The 21,778-nt window shown below is 43.8% G+C and overlaps 1 protein-coding gene across 7 annotated transcripts in view; it reads left to right on the top strand.

Moving 5' to 3' along the window:
- Positions 1-21,778, top strand: part of LOC128873116 (RNA-binding protein Musashi homolog Rbp6) — a 760,808-nt gene that overhangs the window by 521,592 nt on the left and 217,438 nt on the right. For all 7 annotated transcript variants that reach the window (XM_054116431.1, XM_054116430.1, XM_054116427.1 and 4 more), the window contains one exon: positions 19,619-19,711. In XM_054116431.1, coding sequence (XP_053972406.1) covers positions 19,619-19,711 — 93 coding nt within the window. The remainder of the gene's footprint in view (positions 1-19,618; positions 19,712-21,778) is intronic.

Below are 21,778 nucleotides of genomic sequence, written 5' to 3'. Positions count from 1 at the left end.
GTACCTGCTAATGGATCTTGTTGAATGGGATATCATTTGCGAAGTGAAGTCGAGAGAACGCGGGTAGGGAGTTCGGGGTTCGCTGGAAGCCTATTGGTAACGACGAGCGTGGATCTCTGCGAGAAAATCGTTGGTGCTGTCTGATAGGTGCTTACGTTGTGAAATGTTGACGATTTTAACTGTTTATTGCGATGAATGTAACCACGTTTTAAAGGTCCACGGTTTTCTACAAAACAAACTCGTGAATCGTTATTATTATCAGCCTTTCAAAGCCGTTACTACGCGAGAAACTATTAATTGCCACTAAAATAGATTCTCGAATTTCTGGAAACGTCATTGATTCTCTGGGAGCATTACGGGGAAATATCTAACGCTCTTACTCACTGTCTGTTCGTAAGGAAATGCCCACCCCTCTCGAAGCTGCGCATTCTCCACCGAAATATCGCGTTTCAGGACGAAGGGGCAGGAAACTGGCGCGCGTGGAACGTATGAACGCAATAAATATTTTTCATCCTCGCGCGTGAAAAGTTTCCTCAAAGGCGTCGGTAGCCGAGCAGGAGTGGGCTCTTGATTAAACGTTGCGCCAGCGAAATGTATTATTACTCAACGAACGACGCCTCTGAACTGCGATCCTCTCAACTTAGTCGCTCGAGGGCGGCGGATTTTTCTCGAAGCGATACACCCAAGGGAAACGGTGATTGCTCCTTCGCGTCTTTTTCCTCGTGGCATTTCTCCGAGGTCTCGTCCTCTGGGTATTATGTGAAATCCAAGTTTCCAACGGTGACTGCTATTCATAACTGTCTCCGAGATGGACACATCGGAGTATTCGAAATGGACCATGTTCCACCCTTAAAGAATACTTGAAGGAAAATTTTCAATAGTTATATGCAAACTCTATGTACACTAGGGATGGCCAAAAGTCGTATCAAGACACCGGGTTTGCGTCAGGAATTAAAGACAAACAAATTATTCCTTATTTTCCCACTTAGAATTGCAAAATTAAACAGGATTGTCAAAATAAGTGTTGGGATGAATAATAGTGATAAGTAAATCATTAAACAGTGTTTCCATTTATTTCGTATCGATTAAATAAATTTCTAAAAGTGTAGAGTCATTTTTATAATTAATTCCTTGTGTTAAAATAAATCAGAGAGTCCTTTTCCATTTTTAAATTTGAGACTTCGTTAGCGAGCTACGAACAGTTACAATTGTTGCGCGTGCGAGCGCATGGGCACCTGTTATCGCGCGTGAGTGGATGTCTGCGCAGGCGTGCTGTCAGCTGATTGGGATACAAATGGCGCACGCCAAGAAGTCGCATTAGGAAACTTGAAATGCTTACATTTAGGTAACAAAACATCAGATTGCAAACTGTTAAGGAACTTTTCGATCTCTTTTCTTGTGAGGAATTCATCCCGCGAAGCGACTCCAGATTTTTGCTCGAAAAAAATGTTAAACGTCATCAACGAATATTCTTTACCTGTAAGGCGCAGTTTTTTTTTAAACTCGATGGAATGGATGGGGAAAAAAGACAACGATGACCAGTTCTGTCCTGTTGCGCGGCAGGACCGGTGGGTCAGGATTTCGGTGTGGTATAACGTCCAAAGAAGCTCGGCTTGCTCGTTCCGTTACCGCTTTACGCGAGCAAAAGGGAGGTAAGCGGATTTGGTGGCGGCCGCGCGACGCTCCGGCCATTCTGGCGAACTGGAAACAGCGACCGTGGGAAGGGTTGTTATTGGGAAGGGACGAATTAAAACAGATGCAACGAGACTTTTCCGAGGGACTTTTCCAGAGGCTTCGCGGAGAAATCGAGAGGTCGGAATCACGCCACGCGGCATGCTACAAGCTCCTTAGGATTTGTCGAAAGTATTTAGATGAGGCGAAAGAGAAGTTAATCCGCTTTGCGCATAATTATTCACAGCGATCGCTTGCGCAACGATGCTCGCCCCTCTGTTTCGAGTAGTCTTATAAAACGCGAAAATGCTTGGTTTGTTATATACGTAATATTTGTATTTCAGTGCTTCAGTTTGCAGCGATTGTTATAAAAATTACAACAACTTACATTAAATTCTGATTTGTCCCAACCCAACTTGAAGGATACGCAGGCAATGGAAGCTACGAACGCGAAAAGAAGGGAGGAAAAGAACACGCGTCAGCGATCGAAGGAATTAGGTGGCCGAATCCCGCGAGTAACAAAGCTGTTTACATGGAAACGCTTTTAAATCGCAGTCCAGCGATGTCCGTCCAGAGGATGGGAAGCGCGTCGCACCCTCTGGTGCCGTTGACAAACGAGCAGAAATGCGAAAGTAGGTGACTCGTACCGACCACTTTCATCCCTTGCGTTCAGCTAGGCGTGCATATACGCTTTTTGGGGGGACGAGTAGTCGGTTCTCGTTCTTGCCGCTCCGTGGCGGTACAAATAGAAAGCCCAACGAGTTCCCTCGCGTTTTCCCAACGCATCTCCGCTGTTTGATATTTGTCCCGACTTTCGTTGCCTGCAGATTGACACTTTTCTCCCGGTTTCTTCCAGCTTGGAAACGCGAAATGTAATTCCGCGAGGCGTCGCCGCGGCGTGTTTGCTGAATACGCACGGTAGGTCGATGAGGTTGTTTCGAAGGTGGAAGATTGAGCCCTGGATTGAAGTCTCGCGTGTTCCCCCCGACGAATCGATTCTGGGACAGTGGATTCGTCTTTCGAGACAGAGATAATATAATTTTCTCGTAAATCAGGTGAAAATGTGCTGTTCTTCGCTCGTATTTGCTCACCACACATATTTCACGTATTTTATAAATTTGTTAAGTTAAAATTACCAGTTCTAAATTAGAAGAAATTTGGTTAGTATAGATTTAAAATCTATATCATGTGTCACATTTAAAATGCGTTTACACGCTTCACGTGTTCTATTGAATATGCTACATTTAAAATAAGGTTACGGTGAAACCTCGCTTCAACGACGAATCGAAAACTGCTTATGAACTATTGAACTATCGTCTTACGGCTCAAAGGAACAGTACTATTCTTACATATCTTTACATTGCGCTAAAGGTCGCAGAGGGTGACACTCGGTTACTTATGAAGCGATCTAAATTTATATACGTATCACGACTTCCTACCCGTAGGTGTTAGTAACATGAAACAGTCGTTACAGAGCTCCCACTATCTAAGTATAATTTTGCTATGTCCACGAAGCACGGCTTTTCTCGTGGGTCTCCATTTATGGAACAAACTTGGAAATTTCTATTTCTATCCGAATGTGGAGTCATCGGCTACGTGGAATTGTTCTAATTTTGAAATCGAATAAATTAGGCCAATCGAAAATTTTACTACTTAAACGAATGATTTTAAAGGGAACATTATTCTCCAAAAATAACGCGTTTTAAATTTGAAATTTCAGGAACAAAGAGATAGCAATCTCATTTAATTTTTTTAGATCGGTAGCTATATTTGAAGGCCTTCGAAGATGTATCTGTGATGATATAATCGCAAAGCCGCGCATATAGCACACAATTGACGTGATATCACGGTATTCCAACTGCAGAATTAGCGCGCGTAATTGCCACCGGTAATCGTCTAATCGATTATAAATATAGATTTTCCGCTCACCCGAATTCATAGAAAATCACTGTTGGAATAATACCGCGCCACAGCGTGGATATCCCTAATTTCCCATGCATGACCAAGCGTCGACATCAGCGTTCTATTGTTAATCAAACGCTTACCCGTTGTATTATTCGCGCGGTTCGATTTGGGCCAATCGGTATACCCGACGTGATGAATTTTCCAAGTCGGGAATCATCGAATCAAAAGACTCATTTCCCTCTTCGTATTTGCTCGAATAAATTGGTTATTCAAAATCTACTCGTGGCTTCGAATTATCTTCGAAAAGTTACTTGTTTAATTAACCGAGTTCAATCCAGGCTTAATAAAAGTGGATGGATTGAGAATGCTTAATACTTGTCGTTATTTTTACTACTAAGATTTGTACTAATAATCTCCGATCATCAATGCTACATACATTCGTAAATATATCCGGAATATATCAAGCAGCATACGCTCACTTGTTTCTTACTTCGACACTTCTTCTACACCCGAACGCAATGCTTAGAAACTTATAGGCATCCGGTGCTAACGAGTAAGCGAACGAATTGGTCCCATCGCGAGCATGGTGCGCGGATCAATCGCTGCTCCTCGATGGAACGTTGGAAATTGCGGAAAAACTTGTTTCGTCGTTAATTAACGACCAGGGCAATGATACCGCGACAGACGCGTAGCAATTACCAGCAACATTCTCGGGGAAACGATTGCGGCGACCGTCGAAGGTGAACACGAGAGGGGGATAAAACGAGCATGGAAAGGAAACGAACGCAAGAGGGGTGTAGAGAGGAGGGGGGGGCGGGGGCGGGGGCATTTTATCGAAACTCGGAACGCGAAACATTTTCCCGATACTCGATATGTATATTTTCCGAGCAGGAACGTGAGCGCGCACGTGTGACGAAGCTTAGCTGTCCTACGAGCTTTGCCCTTTTCCTTTTCTCTGTCGGGTCAATCGAGCGTGTTTCGCATCTCCTGATGTGTGCGTGCGTACGCGAGGCTTACTGCGTGAAAACACGTGCATCGGAGTTGCAGCGACACGCGAGAATTCGCGCGTGCCCTGCGTGCAACGCGATCAAGAGCATCGACGTTATTAATTAACGACATCAGTGAATTTCGCAGTTTACCGTGTCAACGTAGACACCGATTACCGGCTCGAATGGGTCGCGGTGTCCGGGAAAATTAACCGTGCACGCCTCTCATGCAACGTTTAACGCCGTTAACGATGCCTCCTTTCGTCTAGCAACTGCCGAGGGAATTGTTTGCCAGCGTGGGAAACGCGCGTGGGGTTCTTACAAAAGTGCGTCGAATTAAATAGTGTCTGGGAAAGCGATAGTTGTACTTGTTCTAGATTAGTAGCGATTTTGTTTGTTTTTCATTTCTAGTACACTGTACAAAAGTCAAAATTTTGATTCAGCTTATTTATTTTATTTTAGGAATATTTTTGTACAGTGTACCGTTTCAAGATGCATTTAATTTAAAAAATCAAATGTTTCCCTGAGGCCCAGGAGATAGGGGTTGAATAGGAAGATTATGCGATTTTCCACGGTGGAGGACGAGTGTTCCGTGATTCCTTGACAAACGGTCACGCAGTTGCCGCGGATACGCGGCCGACAGAGAATTGAGGTTTCTACCTCGGCGAACACAGACATACCCGTCGACACGCATCGGGCTCGCGCACAGTACACGAGTCGTTAATTAATCCCTCGTTACCGTGCGTACGGTACACCCAAGATCTGCGCTAACAGAGGTAACCAGAGGTTTGACCGCCAAATCGCGTTTAAGTACGCGTGCTTCGTGGCCATTCGAACCGTGTACGCTCGAAGAAGTATTGTGAACGTGCTGCTTCGTCGAGTGTTTCGAGGGAATTTCAACAGGTTCCTATCGACGAAGCAATTGACACATTCTGGGGCTGCTAGAACTAATGAACGAGCACGTCTTCTTCCACCAACGAGCCCCTAATCACGCGCGAATATTCATGTAGCACGATTCGTCAGCTGCAAGATTGCGTTCAATCTGATTTATTCAAATTAGGTAATATGCTTGCATTGGAATTGAAGTATATGGTTCACCAAGAATATTATTTTAGAAAATTATTAGAAAATTATTAGAAAATTATTAGGAACTTCTATTTAAATAGAAGTGCCGATCGTAATAAAAGTAACAAATTTTCGATCACCAACCTTTTCTGTGTTTAACTACTTTAATTTACAATTTTACAATTGTTGAACCTTATTCAAACTTCTTTCTAAAATTTCACTCCTCTAACACTCACGTAGCATACTAACGTCATATAAGCTGTTATTACCTTCGGAATGTTCGTATATGCACGTGTTCTCTCCTTCTAATCAGCTCCAATCGCATTCGTTAATGAATCCAGACGGTGTATTTTTAAGCGTTCGCGTGCACGATGTACAGATTGATGGTTTCGCGTAATTAGTAGCGGCGCGTGTCCAACATGCAACGGAAACATTTACTTTCAATCGTTGTTTCTATTAGATAACTGAGTGCGATTAACGCAACGATCAGTGACACGATGCATTGTACAGTGATTTATACCCGCATTACACCGCAGCGAGCGACGGCGTTATCGTCGACTGACAGTTCGCTGTGCTTGTATGTACGAGCGATCAATGGAAAATGTGCGGGAATGCATATTTCATCAAACATCTCCGTGCCTTATTTAAGGTGAACGCACGGCATTCTGTGACGTGTTAATACGCGATAGCATCGCGACATCGGAACGTATCGGTGCTTGTGTTTCTCGCGTTGAACGTTCCACTACACGTATTTTTCGCGAAATGTTTCGATCGATGCGCGTTCGACGCGTACTCGATATCATAATTTCGAAAATTAAATCGCAGCTGGCATTCGCGGGTTACAAAATATATTTAAATGCAGTTAATTTATCGCCACGTGTAACTGACTGAAATTAATATGGTTTTCCTTTAAATTAAATCTTTCAAAGTCGAATTAACGATCTGAATTATGCTCGAGGGAGTTGTTTTTATTTTCGCTTCGACGCTTGTTTGTCTTGCTTACACAGGGGAAGGAATTGTTTTCCTGTGTATAATATCTGAGCAAATAATTACATATTCAACGAAACAATTTCCATTTCTGTAAATGAATCTCTCTTAGAATTTTAATAACCGAAGAATCTCAATTACTTAAACTAACCTTTTTGTTTGAATAACCTTCCAAGTCAAAAACATCATCTGTCAAACTATCAAGACGATCGCTATAAATTACTTTTAATTCCATCGCGAGTATAATACCGTGGCTTCATCAATTTCACAAACGTCGCATTAGAGATTCCTACCTTCGATTCAAAGAGACTAATTCCCTCGCTCGTTTTGGACAAATTATCGATATTAATCTAACAAATCCCTGCGAAGCGTATTATATCTTATCTAATTATCGGCGACAAAAGCACTCCACTTACGTAAATTAATTGGAATCTCGGAATTGGAATACTCAGACCTGGTCACGAACTGGAATCAGCCACACGATTCGACGCATCCTCGAGTAACCGCGTGGGCTAACAATAAGAATATCCGTGAAAGTCTATGGCAATTGGAAATTCGTGGTAGTACGCAACAATGGCGGTTACCACTGGTCAATTTGGTCGAGGTTTCTAAACAGAGGCAATCGAAGGCGGCTAATTGCAGCGGTACGACGTTGAATCAATGCCGTCTCAGGAACTGGTTTACATTTTAATTGGCAACGGTGCAAACTGGTCTTAATGGTATTTCTGTTGTACGCGATTGAATGGGGCATCACAATGGTATCCTTACGTTCAATTCGCACCCCTTCGTGACGCGGCAAGCGGCTGTTGAATGTACCGCCGCCTCCCGGCAGCCGTGATCGAGTTTACGTCGTTATTGAATTTCTACGTGCTCTAGTAGCGGAGACACGTGATTAAAGGTCTCCCTCTCGCCGTCTTTTTTCTTCCCCTCGAATAACACCGTCGACGGATGTGACCGTCTCGAAGAAAGAGGCGAAAGAATAACGTTCGTTCTACCGACATCCAAAAGGCCAACAGTGAACAGCTATTCATGCGTTGACCGTCGTGTGTCGACGATGGAAAAGTCTCTAGCGTAACTGTTGAGGTCACCGTGTGCACGCAGAGTGACGAGTTGCGTGGGAACTGATTGATAACTTGCTTGTCACGTTCGAATAAAATGGTCCATGGATGATAACAAAATGCATTGGTCTACTTCCTGGACTTCCTTTGCGATACGTTCATTTTAGGGTGCGTGTTGTTGATGGGAGTATTTCAAAATTATTAAAATCAATGAATAATGTTTAATGTTTAATCAAAAGAAACAATTACTTCCTGCAACCATGGTTCATCTCCAAGAAATGAAAGTTACTTCGGATGTTATAAATAATATTATCAATATTTGATTCCTGAAAGTGGAGCAAATATTACTCATAGTAAATTAGTATTACCCATCGTTCGTCGTATTGGAGGTATCGGAGTAGAAACTCGGTAGTTGGATGAAAAACGAGCCAGAACGTACTTGGAAGTATCGAGATTCATGCAACTATCGAAGCAACCAATGCAACAAGGAGGAGCCCCACTCACGCAACGCATCCCCACCTCGTGCTTGACCTCTCATGCAATCGTCGATCTCTTACCAACGACCTACTTTTGTCTCAAACGGAAAACACAGCACTTGTTGCTAAGTGACCATCCCTTCCACTTGTCAACACAACGAAATGAACGAGATTCGTATCCAATTATCGAGATTGCATTTATGAAAGTTCTGCTAAATATGTATGCCTAGCAAACAAGCCGAGCAGACAGATTCATGATTCGAAGTTGAAAATCTTTATCGACGGCAGTTTCAGTGTGGGAATTTGCCGTGCATCCGATACATTTTTCATCCTAAAATGTGACAGTCATGCGATTCGCTGCTTCGTCAGGGGTTGCTTTAGCAAGTTGAGTGCCACGTTATGCATCCATTTACTCAGAATGTCTATATAAAATCAACAGTCCTCGTACCTAATCCTAATTTTTATTGAATTTTGAAGATGCTTTCGAACCAGGAACCAAGACGTTCGATAAAATTTTTTTTTCGTCACGAACGAGTTCTACCAACTTCGAAACTGTTTAACTTCCCCCGCAACCTGCTCGCGCTTTAAGACACGAATTCATCCACGTGAGCAGCGTTGCAACTGCCAGTCCGTAATCCGTTCTAATTTTAGACGAAAATTACGACCGCTTCCCCTGCAACATCAGGGGGATGCGTTGTATTCGAGGATATTTCGCGAAATAGCTTGGTATCGCTAGAGGTAGGGGGGAGAGGTAAGGGGTAAGATTTTAGGGTGGAGTTTTACGAGCGTCGCCGAAATCTCAGGCATGCAGCTCGATAAAAACCGCTCTGCAGGAGCCTCGAGTATCCTCTTTTATTACCTAATACTCGTGAGACTCGGTCACCGGCATATCTGGATTCTATTTTCTTCCTTTCCCCGATTTTCGCGCACACCGAGTCCCAGGCGATTCAATCATCGCCAGGGCGGGGGATCGATCAAAGGAACATCTACACGTAAGTTGCAATAACGGCCCCCGTAAAGCGGCCGACGACAATTTTCGCGAGCTCGATCGATCGGTAATTCGTCGATCGATCTCTCGCGGGAACCTGTCCCCCCGCGTTAACGCCTCCCTCGAACTGCGAACGTTTCATTCCATTTCGTAATATCGTCGTCGAGCACCTTATCTTCCCATTTGTCTTCCCGCGCCTCTGATCGTAGGAACGCGTTCGAAAATATTCGAATAATTGGAACTCCGACGGGTAATGGGTGAATATTTTTGTCGTCAGCTCTTTTCCTGATAACAGATCTCGAAACTATAGGATTACAAACTAATTCCCGAGAAAACTAATGGTTCGATAATTTTATTTTATTTGTTTAGTGGTTCACTTATTTTTTTTTTTTTTTATACCGTAAGTATTATACTTATGGATGGCGAGACTAGTTAAATCCACAACCCTTAAATTAATCAGATATCTGACACCAGAAGAATTCATTTTTTTTGTTTCAAAGTAACCTAGTTCGTTTTAAAAATGTCCTTTCTACAGTCAAGCCAGGGTTCCGAGCCAAGGTTGCCGCGGGTTTCCTTGAAAAACGTCATCTCTCGGCGCTGGAATTTTAATCAAACACGAACTTGGTTCTTTTTTTCATGGAAGGAACTCTCGCGTAGCGTTTGGAAAATCAATATCGACGATCTACAGGCAACAGTCGACGGAACTGTCGCGCAACGTTCCACAAACGGAAAATATAAGCGCACAATCGAGGCACGACTTCCGCGTAGCGCACCGTCGCGTCGTATTTTAAAAGAGCGCCGAGCATTTCGGGCGTCTGAATAAAAGGCGAGTCCTGATAATGTGCATCAAAGGCACGGAGTAAAAATAGAGAAGCGTGCTTAAGCAACGCGTGCACTTGTCGGGCGTCGATGCTTTCATCTTCGCATTCAAAGAGCGACTCGTAAACGTTTGATGCCACAGGATCAATAAATGTATCGTGCGCTAGGCGAAACCCGACACATCAGCATCGAATCTCCGCGGAAAGAACGGGATTCCTACGTGTGGAGATTTTTTTCTCTGTTGTCAAACGCTTAGAGTACCGCGGGAAATATTTCGTTCCGTGCTCGCCATGCCGCATGAGACGTCTCGTGGATTTCAGTTGAACCGTTTCCATCGATAGTTATTCTAGATTTAAAGTCAATTTCGCATATTTATATGACATTGGTATATTGTTACTTGAGCACCTTCCTGTTGTTTGCTTTTGGAAATTTTCTTCGAAGCGATAATTCGGAAATAATCGACCGTACTTTAAGTGTTGAGAGTTTTCGAGGAGGAGAGTTCGGTAAATTCCCTGGTAATCCCCTAAAGTCGCAAGTCCAACAGTTTAAGTCAGTGGAGTACCTAGGAAGGAGGTAAATCGCAACCGCTGGGTGAATGTAATGGGTCGGATTTAGGGCGATAGCTAAAGGTGTATCGAACTTTTGCTTATTAAATTTAACTGCACGCTTCGCGGAACCAGCCGGAACACGAATTCGAGCTGCGATATAATTTTAATCCCATCAGAGTTCCCTTTTTCGATAATTAGACTCTTTCCAGCGGGCACGAATGAGTTAAAATATCCGTTCGATCGAAAAATAAACTTCTCCGTAGACCGTCGAGGAATTTTATTTAAATATTTCCTTAAAATTCGTATTTATTCGAAAATAAAACTCACTCGAGCATCACAAATTTCTTTCTGTAACACTTCCAATTTACAATTTCTCCATCTCAACGCTCCTAATGTTACATGGTGCCGCATTCGCGAAGCATTCAAAGTGTGGGAAAGAATGTTCGGTAGTTTGGGAACCGTAGAAGTGTTCTCGCGAGAATACCACCACGAACGCAGTTAGCTTTGAACCGTTGGCGTTGGGTCGAAATATTCGCGCGAAATTTTCCAATCATTCTCCTTTGAACCCGACGTTCCGTGGCGCGTATTCGGAATTGTGTAAGGCACTCGTTCGAAAGTATGTCGGCAGTTTGGGCAACTGTGCAAATTTTCTCCCCGTGAATGGCAGCTTCGATCTAGTTAGCCTTGAACTACTACCATTCAAAAAATACTTTTTCTTCGCCTTCGCGTCGGGCTCCTTTTCTTTCGGACCATTCACGTTCCGCCGCACGAGCAGATGTACGATGATTACAATTCAAAGAGGGCACAATGGGAGGGGACGAGATCTCCATTCAAGCCAGTGAACCCTCATTGTTTCGGTCCAGGGATGCCTCGGCTAACGAGGGAAAGAGATCTCCGGCCATTTAGTACAAGGCAACGACATCCATTACATCAGCGTCATTTATGGGAAAGTATTTCGCTGAATTCGTGGAATCGTTTTGCGCGTGATCGAAAGATCTACTTTACCCTCGTCCAGTTGCAATCAGTCTTTGTCAACGTTAACAATAGAGAAGGGATCCCGCCTGATAAAACGTTGAAACTCTTTCAAGAAGCGAAAGAGAAATAACACTTTGTTGGTGCAGCGGAAAATTTACTATCATTCAATTTCAAAAGTAATGAGACGCCGGAGCGTCGCACAATTGAAAATATCCTCGAAAAGGGTGATCAACGTTCGAACAGCGACGACGAATATTGGTCAGACTTTGTTAATAGCTTTTCCAATTATTAGTGGTATTTGAGCGGGGTTGGATCAATGTAAAATTGAATAATACCTCAAGCATGAAATTTAATTAATTTTCGTTCTACAATTGCGTTGCGTCCACTGCAAATATTACGTGTATTTTACTAGATTGATCGAAATTACTTTGGGGATACAAAATTTAATATACGTCCTATCTGGTTCATTTTTCATGATTGCTCATTTGCACTTCGGATCGTATATGACAGCGTGAAAATATTTTTGATTTGAATAATTTAGCGAGGGGAAATTTTGGGATTCTGCGATACAATATTTTGTATAAATATGAAAGGATACACGATTTAAAAAAAAGGGTAGATACGAGTGGTTGGGGACGCGGGTGATTTAAATTCGCAAGGGTCGTAATCTTGAAACCGGGTATTAGTTCGATCGTAGCTAAAATATTGCGAAAAAAGTTTTGGCCCGGGAACGGCCGCGATATAAAGCATGCACGCGCGCACGTATAATCTACGTGAGAGCACGTACAGGGGCGAATTTGTCGGATGGTGCTATAACGCGGCCATGTAAAGCCCCGCCGAGTAAGGGAGGGTCAGGGCTGGACAGCGCGATAGCAATGCCCCGAGCCACAGACGAATGTTGAGCGCCTTACCGTCCGCTTACTGATAACCTCCCTTCCTCGCTGTAACCTCTTTTCAGTATTTATGGCCGGTAACTTAAATTCTGAAACGTTGGACACGCGAGAAATTAGCACCGTACGCTGCCGACTGTAGCTGCAACTGCGAAGATAGACGCGGACACGTCGAAATTTCATGTATCCCGTTTTAATTCTACCCATCGGTAACTATTTTCCACCCTCCACGTTCGGATAACGCGTAACTGCGTAGGGCATTGTGCCGCGCTTTGTACGAGCTGCGAAACGTTGGCTGAACGATTGGGTTATTTCTTTTTGGTGTGTTGACCTTATCTCCGCGACCGACTTGAAGCAATTAAATACTTTTCTAATGTCGCTAATTAAACGATTAGTAAAATGAATACAGTTAAAAGAATAATACGATTATTCCTTGTCGCTGCGATTTTATGACCTTTCTCTGACGTTAATTGCATTTTACTTCGCAATATCGCATAATATGTATCATGTTTCTTCACACTGCGCAGTTTCGAGTTGAGATTTCAATTAATTAGTTTCGCTACTATTCCGGTAGGGAAATCATCCACCACAGACATCTCGTTTATGGTAATTTCATTTAATATACAAACAAAGTGTACTAATTAATCCACCTGAATGTTCCAGATAATGTGCGACATATACTCGTCTATTGGTAATAATTCATCCGTTTATGCAAACAAAGTTAAATATCACACGTGTACATTCGCGCGTATCGGTCATCTAATTAATTCTAACGCTTATTTATTCTTTGCATAACAGGCAATATGTGAATCGTATTTCATGTTAAATATTTGTATCAGACAGTTAGAATTTTACTAATATTGACTAATCGTAGGTGTGCTTTAGTATAGTATTTTGATTTTGCCCCCAAAAGAAATAGTTTTAAAGAAATATCAATTTTCGAAGGCAGCTAACAGGGAAGGGCAGACGTTCGGACGTTGAAATCGCGTGGCACGGGATACTTCCGTTTTGTCGTGAATGGAGGTCGAAGGGACGAGCAGAACGAGGGTGGAGTTGCGACTGAGGAATACACCGAGATAGGGGAAAAATGGGCCGCGGAAGCAAGTAAAAGGGACGAAGGGGATCCACGTACATCCAAGACGATGCTCGTAACCCTCCTGGATGATAACCGATTCGCCCTACCCGTTTCCCGCCCTTTTGCCCTACTTTTCCATCGCGAGGAGATCGTGGATCTCCCCAACCCTTCCAATCCCCCGACGATTCGCTGCTGCTTTTTGAACCGTTCTAGGAGTAGCAATCTTGGAGAGAGCCGCGCCTTCACGATCCACTGGATTAACCCTTTTCACTCGAGAGGTGACTCACGGTCACCACTAGGTTTGACGCAGCAAATCAACCAGCAATAATGTTTGTTTAAATTTAATTTCTATTGAAACTCGAAGCGTCAATAAAATGATTGTCGGTGAGACAAAGATGACCTGATTCTCAAATCTCAAATTAAAGATCCCATTTTCGAAGTCAATCTAACATCATCATGTGTTCAAACATGCTTCCAGCCTATCGCGAGCCTTTGCTGGAGAAGAATTATGCGAAATATTTTTTTGAACGATCCGATTCGAAAAGTTTCCCGATATACCGGGTTCGTATACAGATTTGCGCTTTCGCAGTGTCATCAGCGCGGCGTATAGCGGCCGTTTAAACTTTTACAATAATTGCGAACGAGCAAAGCGTTTTCCTTGCCATTCCACGCGACAATATCCGCGCTCGCGAGGCAGATTTAACGTTTGGGCCCGGTAAAACTGGCACGCCCACTAGCCAACGTTTATTCCAATATTTATTTTACCCATTTCCCTTGTTCCACACCTTCGTACCACGCTCGCCCGCCGCGTTTCGCGCCGTTCTTTTTTGCACCGTGGCTGATTACGAGATTAATCAGAATATGCACGTATTCCCCGCAACGGAAACACAGTGAACCATCTGCCGGTGGAACTTGGTCAATTTTTACCAATACCACTTTATGTTTAAAATACATATTTGTTTTTCTTACAAAATTTCTCATTCTTTCTGATTCTGGTTGTTCAATTACAATTCATTCCTACTCTAATCGTTACGTCTTCAATACACATATTGACATCGTGTATTTATCCTACTCCTTCTTCTTACCTAATGACGTAATAAAATAATGAATAAAAACAGAACTACGGAGTTTGCCACATTTTCGTTATTTCACCCTACCCTATCAGAATCGTTTCGATTCCGAGTACGATTGCACTTCGATGGAGATGCAAGGTTGATAGACGAACGAAGGACCTACGGAGAGGGTGACTCGTTTGTCCGAGACGAAGAATAGGGTGGAAAAATATACATGTCACCGGGGCTGAACGGTGGGGTACGGGCTGGAGTCGTTAGCGGAGATAAGAGCGGATAGCGGCGGAATGGTAATGGAAACTCGGAGAGTTCCACTTATTATGCCGTAGCATTATGTAAATACCGGAAGGCTATTACAATTTTACAACTTACTAGGAGTGGCTTTATAGTTTCATCGCTCCAAGGCCCGTCTCGTTCGCGTACTTCGTTCTTCAGTTTCCTAGCGGCTCGAGTCCTACGGATGGACCCTGGCGTATGCGCTCCTATCTCCGTTTTACTGGCTCCCCCTTCGTCGCAAAAATGAAATTGTCGCGTGGAAGAAGCCGTATAAATTTCGCTAGGACTTTGAAAATCCGCTACCTTCCGTCCCCGCGTGGTTACGGTTTTCGTTTGTGGATACGTAATTGAGGGATTTGTTTTATATTATAATTAACGAGAAGGTGTGTTTATATACCAAAAAAAAGTAATTCCAATTGAAGCGACGCCGGTGGGTGGCAAACGTCATCGTTCTTAATGTCAAGCTATATATATATTTTTAATAGATCCCATCGAGAGGCAATTTCATCCTGGCAGTCGATTAATCCATCGCTTCGACAGCTACGTTCGCGTAACGCGTGGTAATTTTTTATCAGCGGTTCTCGAAACTTTACGAAGATAAAGCGAGAAACTTCATCCCCACGAATCGTCCACACTCAAGAGCCGACGAAGACAATCCATCAAATGATTTCGGTAGCCGGAAAAACGGAGGCAGGATAGCGATCCTCGAGTTTATCTTTGCTCGTCTCGTCAGTGGTTAAGTATCGAATGCTGGATGCTTCGACAGCGAGCGCCACGTCTTTTTTGACCCGTGGTAAAATTAATAATTGTATGTTTGAGTAAATCGTTTTCATTTATTAAAACATTACTTCAGTAATTGAAATCTGATAAGAAATCTCCTTAATCCTGGAGTTAAAAATAAATTATAGTGTCCTTAGAATATAAATAAATACGTTTGTAATAATCCATAAAAGAATTCCAAATGGACTTAAGAAAAATAAATTCAAAACGATACTTTAAAATTCACCTCTATACCAGAACAGTCCCTAATATAAAAATTCCATCAAATTCATTCTTTACTCCTAAGCCCAAGTAAAAGTATGTAAATTCGTAAACTCGTTCCTCATTTCATTTCATACTCCAACCTATATCCTGCTTCCGGCCAAACGGATCCTTCTCTCCGCGAGTCCCCCATCCAGGCGAATCCCTTGATGCTCGGTGAATCTCGAAATCCCTACGATTTGGTCGTAAGCGGGAGTCCGCGGATTCCCTTGAAACTTCCACGAAGTAATTACAAGCTGGCCCGGGCCGTGTTCCTCGCGCGAACCAATCCGCGGGTCGTCTCGACGCGGGACAAAAGAGTTTCTCCCCGCTGGTTGAAAGAAGCACCCGCGCCGTGTCTCCGGGCGTCCCCGCCGCGACGCCCGGTTGAAGTGTCTCGTTTGCACGACAATGCGCTCATTACAAAACCGGGACCCGGCGTAGCGGAGCGTAATAAAATTTCAGCGGCTCGGCCATCTCTTAGGCCGTGGAACCCATCCAGCGGCTGGGATATCAGGAAACTTCAATTCTCTCTTTCGGCACTTCCGGCCGAGCCTTAGCAAGCGAGCCAGCGCTGGTGCAACTTCATTCGAATAAGTGGTTCCCCTTTGCCTCGCGTACCTTCGTCTCCCTCTTGTTCACTACTCGTTATTTATCCGCGTTCATCTCCCTTATTTCGTCGACGCCCTTCTCTCTCTCTCGCGCGCGCGCGCGCGCACTTTCAACCCCCTAGCCTGTTTCGCGAACCCCTTCGACGGCGCTCTCCCCCTTTCCCGGCGTCTGTCACTCCCGAGTTCTTTCACAGCAGGGGGGCGAGGGGGCAGGTATTCGGCCGACGAAATCGAGGCGAGTCGTTTATTTAATTTTCGAGATCCAGCCGTTTTATTTTCATCCCCGGGACTTTATACACTTCGCTGATTAGCCAGCCCCACGGTCGAGCTCGCGAGGTATCCACCCGCCTCCCATGAGAGGAGAGGGACACAGGGATAAGAGCGCGAGCTGGGTAGGATGGGGATTAGAAAGAGAGCGGGTTGAGTTCAGGACCACGGGTAGGTAGAAGGACTTGCGCCTGGGGGTTTGCGTTACTCACCGGATATAGAGAGGTCTAAGCCCAGCCATCACTGAAATTACCAGAGTTTACCTCTTCTGCCGTTTCCGCTGTATTCAGTTCCCTTCTCCCCTTGCCGTCGCCTCCACCCTTACGCCCACGTCCCTCGCGTCTCTTTTCCTTCCATCCGCCGCGGAGTAGCTTCTCTGCGAAATTTTCCACGCTGGCGGGCTTTATTGCGTTGCGATCGTGTTATTAAGACGTTCCGTCTGAATAACCGTTTTTTCCTTGTTTTCTTCGTCGCGCTGCTCGCGAAAGCGTTCCGTAGTAATTAGCCTCACCGCGACGCAGCGTCGCCACGCTGATTCCCTCGGCAGCGCCGTTATATCCCCGTCCTGAGACGCCATTCTCGATGCTCGCTCCTCGACTCTCCGGTTTCACCTTTTCCCTGTTCAATCCGTGACACCGCGAGGGCAAAGTGAATGGTGTCGGACTTGTACCAAGACTGGCAAGACGATCTGTTTGATCTGGAATATGCGTGACTGAAAAGATGGTCTGTTTTGGATTCAAGTAAAGGATACCAAAGTTACGTTTCTCGAACAGACGAAAATAATGCCATTTTGTCTCATTGACTAAAATATGTAGAATAATCTAGTAATAGTAATTATGTAGAACAAAGAACTATTTATAACGAACACGCACGACTAATTTTAACGATAAAGTGGAGAGTTCTTGAATCATATTTCATTTTATTAAGCGACGGAAACGTCAAGGAAAATGGAGAGGCGTTCGCGTTGTTTCCGTCGCAGCGGGATCCGTCAATGAACGTTTCGAGTAGCAGAGAGAATATGCAAGATACGAGACATCGGATTTCCCCTCGTATATAGTTTCAGAGATTCCGTTTTGAATGTACCTCGTAGCTATACCCTCGATCCACTTTGGTCTCCTTATGCCCGGAAAACTTTTCAATATGGAAGCCGCGTACCAAGCTCTTTACTCCGGTGCTGGTACGCTTTTCCGCGCTGCGTGTCGCGGTGGAAGTACGCGTCGAAGAAAATAGAGACCTCGTTTCAACCGAGTATACCAATAGCTTCAGAATCGTAATTGTGGTACGTTGTTGTCACTGCTGGGACTCCTGGGAAGATGAGTTTCTGATACGCGCTGAATCTGGGTCGTCTGGGATGCAGCTAGTGTCGGGAAATGTTTGGAACGTACGATTCCGCATTGGATAACTCGATTTGACGGCTGATCGAGGAATAAACGTCGCTGAACCGGATTCGTTGTTTCTAAGCTCGCGTCTAACTGGTTTTGTCAAACTAGGACTCGGTTGGACGTTATAATCACGAAATGTATCTTAAATTATTCATCGCGGAAGAGATTCATCTGAACTACATCTATTTCTGAAATAAAATCGTTCACAGAAAATTTCTGGCAAGAGAGTGCAATTACTTTATCGGATATTAATCGAGACAGTCACCGTTCTTCCGTTCCCGGAATAGGGGACGCCGACGACGTCGACGATGGGAATTGACATTACCGATTCAAACAAATGTGAAAAATGTTGTCCAAGAAAGGATCTTTCCCTTGGAAACGGCGTGGTGTGCTCGACGTGGGCCATTCATATTTTATCAGCTCCTTATCAATTTCTTAAGCACGACCGTACCATTTTTCAGCCACCCCTTCCATTCCCTCTGTACGCCACAACCTTCCAGTTCTTTCCAAAGGCTTTTGGCAAAGTAAACATATTTACGAATGGAACTGGGAGGATTCTTTCAAGATCCTTCGGTGGTTTAAATTTAGTCTTCGAAAGTTTAAATTCTGAATTTGATTAAAACTCAATTTGAAAAGACTTTTTAGCAAAACGGAGAAAGGTGTTACATAAATATGTCAATAAATTTCGTCGGAACTCCCTTTTAAAAAATAAACATCTCGTACTGTTTAAAATGACAATAGTTCCCACTTTTACCAAGTCCATCGTCGGAGATCAAAGCGAAAAGTTCTCCAAAGCTTTCCCTTCCACAAAGGAAACTTATTTCTTCGGCTTGTATCGCACGGGTTCAGTGCGAATGTGATATTCATGACTCCCGTGTGCATTCCAGCGTGAGCACTTTTAATAAAATTTGTTTTGACGCTCGGTTAGTAAAATTTATTGAAAATATGGTAATGAATTTCGACACATTCTCGCAAAGGAAATAAAATATCGTTTCTGCTTCCTGCGCATTCCATTTTTCGTGCCAAATATGAACACCTACGTTCCGACGACGTGCGTGAGTGTGCGTCGATCGATAGTAGTTTACAAAAACGGTCCGCACGTGTCTAGAAATACCGATTTTATATTTAGGTGTTGCGTGAGCCGAAATTTAAAACATTCTTTCACCTAAAAACTCGAAAAAGAGATTTGCCTTCGGGTGTTGATATTAGTTTATACGCACAGTCACGTTCACTTTGGATCTACCTCCAAACGTTCTTCTATTTATTTTTCCAGTTATACTTGAACAAAAAAATTCAAACCATCTCTGCTCAATGATAACACGCATAGAAATCTTTTCGATATTTGGACTCGTGCATCTGCAATTAGATGATGGTACGAGTGATAGTTTTTAAAGTAATTACTTTTCGAATGGAAAGACAAACTCATTGCATGTTCCAAAATGTTTCTTTCCTCGTTACGTTTATACCACTATGCTGACAAATCTGATATCGTGTCTTTTGGATCGTGTTTTTGTGTCGCCATCAATAACAGATTTTCTTTCTTTTGCAGATGGTGACAAGGACAAAGAAGATATTCGTCGGTGGACTATCGGCACCGACGACGCTCGAGGACGTCAAAAACTACTTCGAACAGTTCGGCCCGGTGAGTACCTGCTACCTGCACGTTGAAAACTCTCATAAATAATGCCAAGGCTAGGCGCATACAGAGTGCAACACTTCATTAGCGATCGTCTCTGTTAGGAGCTATATTATATACTAAAATAATGTTCGAAATGTTTTAGTGAGATTCAGAATTCAATTTCAAGGCCTTCTGCTTATCAATATCATTACTGTTATGTATTATTTTTCAATAATAATTTTTAATTTTTAATTGATGTGTATTACAACATATGGTGTGTCGGTGGTCGACAAGTTGCGAGTGCATCCCTCGTAAGTGTAGCGATGCGCGGTGATGTCGCGTAGCTCGGTGACAAACATTCGACGCGCGGATCGTGCATCAATGACAGTCGGTTGCGTCGGGACGCTTCGTCATTGTAGCCAAAATCATTGGGGGCATGGTCGGTGCTTTTCTCGTCACGGACATTGCCGGTGATCATTGTCACGGGACCGTCGAATCATTATTTTCAACGGGAACGCGCCGCGCTGGACACATTGTCGATACGATTCAGCATTCTGCTTATTTCCTGCGCGTGCGGTCGTCTAATCCGACGCCCACGGTGGAACGCGAAATTTGACAGGGCCAATCGTGGAAACAACGAATTCGTCCCCGTCACCCCCACTCGCCCAATTCGCGGCGTTTATTGTTTCAGCGATTTTAATGGCCGCGGCTCGCGAGCCCGCTTTTATTGCCGCGGGACGACACGATCGCCTGACGTTCACGCGTTCAGCCTGGACTATTACTATTTCAATAGAGTTCTCGATGAATGGCGAATCCGATAGATTCGTATTTGGATCACTGTAACGATCCCCGTGTCGACGCACAATTTTCACTTCACTTTTACCGCCACGAACCTCCCCACTTTGCACGAATTTTATCCTGTTTTTGGGGACAATGGAGGCATCCTTTGGCTACTCTGTTCGTGGAGTTTATCGGGGTTTCAGTTAGCCATAGAATTTTTGAACGATGTTCCTAGTGCCACTGTGGAATCATTTAAAGACGTGTTTCTAAAAATGTTCATAACAGAACTAGTTTTCTAGACCTTCCTGACAGTCAATTTGAAAACAGCTGAACAAATACAGTTATAATTATTTTATTTAAATGTTTCAATCTCTGAGTGTTTTTTGGTAATATGAATGTTTGATCTACATAAAATGAAAAATCATCTAGTTATAAGGAAAGCAAAGTACCAGCATCCATCAGGGGTTCATAGTAGCAATCCGCGCGAGCGTTTCGTTGTTAGTGGGCGTGTGTAAGTCGAGCTATGATTCTGGAAATGATCAGTGCGCAGTCTCAATATTTGCTCCAGCGGTGGCACGTCTCGTAGTCGGATTGTCGGCAAATACTTCGGGACAGCCGTTGGAGCCAATCAGGATTTTGGCAGCTGAACGTCGGGCCACGTATCACCACCACGTAGCGCCACCTTCAGCGACCATTGAACTTCCGGAATACTCGAGACGTCCTTCTCTCGCCGGTGGTTAAGTGATTAGGAATTGGTAGAAGGACCACCTGAGACGAGGATTTCTGCTAATTAGCCTTTATCGACCTCTGGCGAGGCTGCGCGGACCATTACGCGTTATTGTGCGAACTTCTCCCGGCTTCTATCGCCTCGATAATAGCCGTCGCGATTCATCGGCTCGGTGTATGAGACAGATAATGGTGCTTGAGCGTGATTTATGTGGCGGTGGCAGTTGCCTGAAATCGTTTCTCGTTCTGGCGATGAAGTAAATAGATTTAACGGTTTGGTAATTGGTAATAACGACCACCGTTTGGCCTTTTTCTGGCACTTCGGTCACCCACTGGGGGGGGCGGGGAGTGAAAGTGAAATTATTCTGGGGGAAACAAACGACTGTCTGGCGTGGAATACATTAGACAACTAAACGCGAACTGATTTCGTAGCATTCTAGACTGCACATGTTTTTGCAGATTCATATTTTCAGAGGTGCAGAAAAAAAAAATTGATACTTACATGAAATTTCTATTAATATTTGAAATGAATAAACATGTGCAGTCTAGTGATAGTAGCTCAATTTAAAATTGAGACTTTACCTT

Source organism: Hylaeus volcanicus, chromosome 3, assembly GCF_026283585.1.
Source record: "Hylaeus volcanicus isolate JK05 chromosome 3, UHH_iyHylVolc1.0_haploid, whole genome shotgun sequence".
Classification (NCBI taxonomy): domain Eukaryota; kingdom Metazoa; phylum Arthropoda; class Insecta; order Hymenoptera; family Colletidae; genus Hylaeus; species Hylaeus volcanicus.
The sequence above is the reverse complement of the archived record's forward strand: the minus strand, read 5'-3'. Positions and strand labels throughout refer to the sequence as shown.